The 6,000-nt window shown below is 36.5% G+C and overlaps 2 protein-coding genes across 8 annotated transcripts in view; one reads left to right on the top strand and one right to left on the bottom strand.

The window, feature by feature from the left end:
• Positions 1-359: 359 nt before the first annotated feature.
• LOC131425438 (uncharacterized) overlaps positions 360-6,000 on the bottom strand; it is a 140,912-nt gene continuing 135,271 nt past the window's right edge. For all 5 annotated transcript variants that reach the window (XM_058587364.1, XM_058587361.1, XM_058587362.1 and 2 more), the window contains 2 exons: positions 947-1,063; positions 360-878 (listed from right to left, as the gene is read on the bottom strand). In XM_058587364.1, the coding sequence (XP_058443347.1) occupies positions 761-878; positions 947-1,063 (235 nt within the window). In that variant the 3' untranslated portion in view covers positions 360-760. The remainder of the gene's footprint in view (positions 879-946; positions 1,064-6,000) is intronic.
• The window catches only part of LOC131425441 (uncharacterized), a 29,992-nt gene continuing 29,194 nt past the window's right edge, over positions 5,203-6,000 (top strand). The window contains exon 1 of one of the 3 annotated variants that reach the window (XM_058587370.1): positions 5,203-5,371. The gene's annotated coding sequence lies outside the window, so the exon portion shown is untranslated. Of the gene's footprint in view, positions 5,372-5,743; positions 5,955-6,000 lie in introns of those variants that run through there. The other 2 variants (XM_058587371.1, XM_058587369.1) reach the window with 2 other exon arrangements.

Here is a 6,000-nt window from a genome sequence, read left to right as displayed (position 1 = left end):
ATCGGTTTATGACAGGTACTAATAAAACCCGTTCGAAAATACCCAAATTATAATGATTTTCAATGAATATCGATTAACCGGAAATCATCATCTTGAATTCTAGAACGATTTTCTGTTTTCTTTTTCAATAATCCGCGAACTTAAATTCTCGATTATTGAATTTTTCTCACGCAAATATTCTGAGAAACAGCTTCTTGGGAAATTTAACGTGTACATACATACTTACCTTTATTGCAATCAATACAGATTGTTTCATAGCAGCATTGCATGAAGAAGTTCAATGTGGGCCCCTCGTTGCATACCGAAAGGCGTATACAATTAATTCAAAATAAAACTGTTATACTTCGTCTAAACGATCTTCTATACGTTTTTTTTTATTCAATCAGATATCGATCCGATTAGGTCTCGCGGTACATACAGAACGACCACATTTACACAAACTCTACAGAACACAAATCTATTGCTTCAGGTAAAATGTACAGTTTGCCTAAGATCTGCTTCTCACCTGCTGAAATAAGTTCTTTTACTATCCCTAGATGCTCACATAGTTTGTCTATTTTAATGTAAACGGCAAGTTTCTCTTTTCTATTAATACGAAAATAATAATTATCTGCGTCGAATTGCTATGAACACCTCCTCCCTCCTGCAGTCCCCCATCACACTGCATAATAATCTCATCGTACGTGCGGTTCGAATCGTATCCAGAAATCGGTATTAGTTTTTCATTCGCGCAAAGTTCAGCATTCCCTTCGGTACGTAATTAGTAACAGTGGCACCGTTCCCTCGGGCAGCTCGACTTGTAGGTCAGGCACTCATCCATACAGTACACATCGGCACCTTCACGGCCCTCCAGTTCACCGATCGCTTCGCAGGTTTGCCTGTCGAGAATAAGGAAAAACTTTCTGAAGAGACTATAACGAATGACGGAGTGACACGGAAAACTTACGGACAGTGGCACACCGATTCCGGACAGTTGGGTGGGTAGCGGAGGCAATTGTTCTGGCACCATTCATCCATACCGATGAAATCTCGGTAGGCCCTGGTAGGATAGCAAACTTGATCTCTGGAATGGAAGATTGAAAGGGAAGATGAGTTTAGTGTAAAGTAATTTCAATTTTATAATATTCTAATACAATGTTGTAAACACTTCTTTTACTAAGGTAAACAAATAAAATCAATGCATTAGAAACGATTCGAGCCAGCTTTGGGCATTTTGAAATGCAATTAATTTTGAACTTCTTTACCAGGGTTGTTTCGAAAAGAGTATGAATAAATTCATTTGCCTACAACCAATAAAATGGTCTAAACATGAAATATCACGAAAAGTTTAACTCTTTGGGCACAAATACAACATCGCTGGCTTTGCATAATGACACGACGCTAAATCCAACCAAAACTTCGTGAGACCGTAGGAAGGCAGTAGGCGCTTCCAGAGGCATGCTCCTAAATATACATATTTGGCCGCTGAAGGTGCACGGCTTGCTAAATTTGCCGCACCCACAGATTGCCCGTCACATCAGGTACTTATTAGCCAATTATGCGACCTTCTTCTTCCGAAACATCCAGATGGGACGTGCCGATGAAAAATTCCAGGTCAGGTATTTGCTTGGTGTTCGCTTCAATGTACTCGTCGTCGTCCATTCTTATGCATTTCGGCTACACCTACACTTCCTGGTGCAGTATTCACCAACCGCATTCTGATTTTATTTTCCATCCACTAGGCACCTTTTTTACCATGAAGTCTGATCTGTTTTGTTGTTTACTGAACGAATTAGACGGAAGATTTGACATGCTTGGCCACCAACCGATTCGAAAGGTTCACTTTAAATCATCCTTTACCTTCCTTGTGTTCACGAGGCTGTATTTTTTAGTTTTTCTTTTACTGCCAGCTGTCCGATTCCCAACCGTTTATCGGTTCACCTGTGCGACTGACCTTGAATCTCAAACCACTTAACAGATTTAGATGAAATCTCGCACATATAAACATCACCATCTCAACTATGTTAGTCTTACCTAATATTCATCAATTTTTACCCATGCGAAGAAAAATTATATACAAGAGGAAGGTTTGATTTTTTTTCAATTATAGTCTTCATTAATTTCTCATTCCCCGCGAAGGCTAAAGCCGGGTAAGTGTGTGAAATATGTCCCGAAAGGAATTAGTTAAACCATATCTGAAGCAACTTGAAGCTCCAGTCAAAGGAAACGCATGGCACTTAGCTATAGTAGTTTAAGCGTTATCTTCTAACAAAACTTTTATGGAGGGGCATGGTTGATTGTTAATTATTTATAAAAAACCATTAAAAATAAATTAATTTGAAGCACTTTACCTTTATTTATTTTTTACTAAACAAATCCAGGGTGGTTCAAAAATTGGAAATATGAAGAAATATGTTTCAATATTCACAGTGTCTGATAATCGGTTTAATTTTGGTGAGTGAATGTATGTGCCAAACACACTCTTAATTCTACTTTTATCGCACAATATCGGTATGTCAGCAGAGTGCATGCAAATTCTTACGTAGCTATGTATGTCGATTTGCTATTGGCTGTCGGTTTGATTTTTTATTGAGTGAATGTTAGGTCAGTGATTGTATTTATGCAAATGCTGGTCAAAGGGATATATTTAACTAACAATTGTCGGAAGAGTTGCCAAAAAATTAATCTTATAGCTTATTAGTCATGGTGAAGTTCGGAAGCTAAGTGTCAAAATCGTTTTGGTAGAATGTTTTTTATCGGCTTAAAGATACGAACATTCCATCGAAAACTTTGTGTGTATTTGCAAATTTATATAGCTTTTCAGGATCTTCTTCAGATTATGGATTTTGGAAAGTTGTGAGTTTCCCACATGTATTTCTATGTAAAAAGACATACAACACAGTTTTAATAGGTAGAATACATACCAGTCACACAAAAAAACCGCGTAACTTGGCATCCTTGCCAAGTAGGTTTCCGTCTCGGTTATAGTTTTGTTTTCGAAGCAAATTATAACTATTAAAATTTAACTCAGATCTCTAAAGCTTTGACTTTGTAATTTCCTTCATTTACTTTCTCTCAGGCCAATTTGAGTTCCTGCTTTAGCACAGACCGATGGGTTTCGAGTGGACATACATTCAGGGTTGCTAAGTGCATCCATGTTCTTCAATACAAAATGGACAGAATAAGTCCCATGTCGTTCCAACACGTTTTTTGAGTTTTTGAGTGACATGATCAGTTCGTTCTCGCATCTCATCCGACACAGTCGAAAATTGATTACAGTCGAGACGATAGAAACAAAAACAATACAGTGTAGAGAACGAAATGGGCAAATACGATTTAACAAAGCCTGAAACTTGGTATACAAATCAGCTGATTACATGTCAGTTTTGTGAACAACCTGCACAATACGGCAAACCAACTAGCAACTGCAATCAGTGTACAACAAGGCGCATCAACAGCAACTAGCAACGAGCCCAAGACTGCGAATTACAAGGAAAACGAAGAAAAATCGGAAACCAACAACGATAGCACCGAGACGGCAATGGATTACGAGACGGTACTAAATCTCATCAAAATAGTAGTTTTTTGTTGTGCTTCATTATTTGTTAAAGTAACAAGTAAATTTCTCCCATTGAAAATTTTTGTACTGACGAAAATTTCACTTCGCTTTCCTCAAGTACAGTTAGCCTGCCAAATTGGGTATTTTAATGTCGGATTCAGATATTTCATTTTTTTGCCTTTCTCATATAGAAAGCCTATGCAATCCCTGTGAAAACCGACTGTTCGCCCGAGGTACGGAAGGCCGAATGTCATATACCATTCGATTCAGCTTGACGAACTAAGGAAATGCCTGTTTGTAACAAATATTGTCACTCAATTTCCTCGGAAACGAATAAACCGATTTTTACAAACTTGGATTCAAATGAATGGACTTTTAGTCCTGTACAAAGTTGCTGGATTTCATTTGGATCCGACTTCCGGTTCCGGAATTACAAGGTGATATGCACCAAAAAATGAAAATAATGTCACTCACTTTTCTCGAAGATGGCTAAAACGACTTTCACAAACTCAGATTGAAATGAATGGACTTGCAATCTCATCCAAAGTTCCCAAATTTCGTTTGGATTCAACTTCCATTTGCAGAATTACAGAGTGATATGCACAAGAAAAATTGAAAGTAATGTCAGTAGCTTTTTTCGAAGATGGCTCTACCAATTTTTACTATCTTAGATTCAACTGAGAGGTATTTAGATAGCATAAGAAAAATTCGATTTTTCTTCAGATCCAACTTCCAGTTCCGAAGATTGGGTGCTTAGAGTAAACATGTCAATTTCAAACGTTTTTTTTCATGAGTAACAATGTGATGAGTAGCGAATGATCAAGATAGTCTATGGCCGAATAAAATCATATAAGATTGTGATAAAACTAAACTTAAATTAACAGGACCGATAGTTCCATAAAAATATTCAAGAACGACTTCCGCCGGTTGAATCGAAAGTTCAGAAAATTTTGGAAATTCTTTTAAATTGGTCTGTTTCAGTATGTAGCTCATATTATCTGATGGTAGAATGATTCGAATTTCACTATACCGGTAATCAGTTTTCGGTTCCTGGAATTCCAGAAATAATGGTCAAAATCTTTAAAATAGAGCTCAATTCTTTTTCTCAAATATGATTTAATCGATTTTCACTAACTTGAATTAAAATGAATTATTGATATGTAGTAGTATTAAGCAAAAAAAGTTTTCAATGCCTGTTTCTAAACATTATTTCAATTACACAAATGATTAATTAACATTGATTAATTTAATTTTTATTGATTTTTAATTTTTTTGATTGAATTATAGATTTGCAATATTTTTCATTCATGTAAATTGTGCAATAATTTCCAGTTCGCACTCTAGTATCTCACTAGGAAATTTAACATTAGACTAGTACCGATCACTACACCTGAAAATATCCATCCAATTCATCAGAGCTTCGATTAATCATTTCATGATTGTAATTTGTAATGAACGAACCAATAGAAATTTCGGCACGAGGAAAACTGTAAGCTCTAAATTCTCCAAATAAAACCGCCCACACTGACTGCAGTCGCTCCGTAGGGGGTACTTCTCGGTGGCTGTGAGCCTTTTTTCTGTGGCACGAACCTCCTTCCGCTGCATTTAACTTTGGCTATTGCTCTGCGCTCTTCACCGGGCGAAAGTTCTGTTGTGCCGGGTGGCAAATACATACACACAAAACACAGAAAATTATCCTGCGGCAGCACGTGACAGCACTCGGATGGAGTGTGGAAAATCATTCGCTTCCGAACGGTGAAGGACGTTGGGCCGGTTTTTTTCTAGTGCCGCCGCTGTGACGATAGTTATTTGTTATTGTGTTTCAAAGGTGAGGTAAAGAACGATGCAGTTTGCGTGCAGTTATTTTAAAAACTTAATTTGGTGTTGTTCTGTTGGGAAATAGTGATTTTTAGTTCACCGTATTGTGATGCAAAAAAGTATAGCTACTCATATTACAGTTACTCGTTTTCGTTTGAGTGAACATTGTTCGATTAGCACTTTCTAGAAGAATCTCAATTTTTCAATAAACGTGAAGATTTAAGAAAGCTTAGTACGTTTTTATTGCAGTAAATTAAAATTTTCAAAACAAATCAGATTTCCAATACTAGCTGTTTTTATTATGCAGATATATTCAGATTTCTACTATTTGAAAATAAGTTGAGTTTCTTCTAGACTAACTTCATCTGTTGGCATATTCAGTTGCTGTTCTATTAATATTACATAGTCATAAATACGCTTTAAATATTTTGTGTGTACTTGAAAATAAAACCATTAGAAAGTCGTAAATTGCTTAGTGCTAACAATGATTACAATTCTTTGGTGTATAACCGGATAGACCAACAATCTTTAAATGTTTGAACATGTTTCGAATTTTTAGAAGTGATAGTGAAATATGATTTCTTCCAAATGATATGAGGTATTTAAACTACTACAATATACACTCTGTGTCAGAAGAACGGGGA

The sequence above is a fragment of the Malaya genurostris genome, chromosome 1, assembly GCF_030247185.1.
Source record: "Malaya genurostris strain Urasoe2022 chromosome 1, Malgen_1.1, whole genome shotgun sequence".
Classification (NCBI taxonomy): Eukaryota; Metazoa; Arthropoda; class Insecta; order Diptera; family Culicidae; genus Malaya; species Malaya genurostris.
This window is presented reverse-complemented; position numbering and strand designations above follow the sequence as displayed.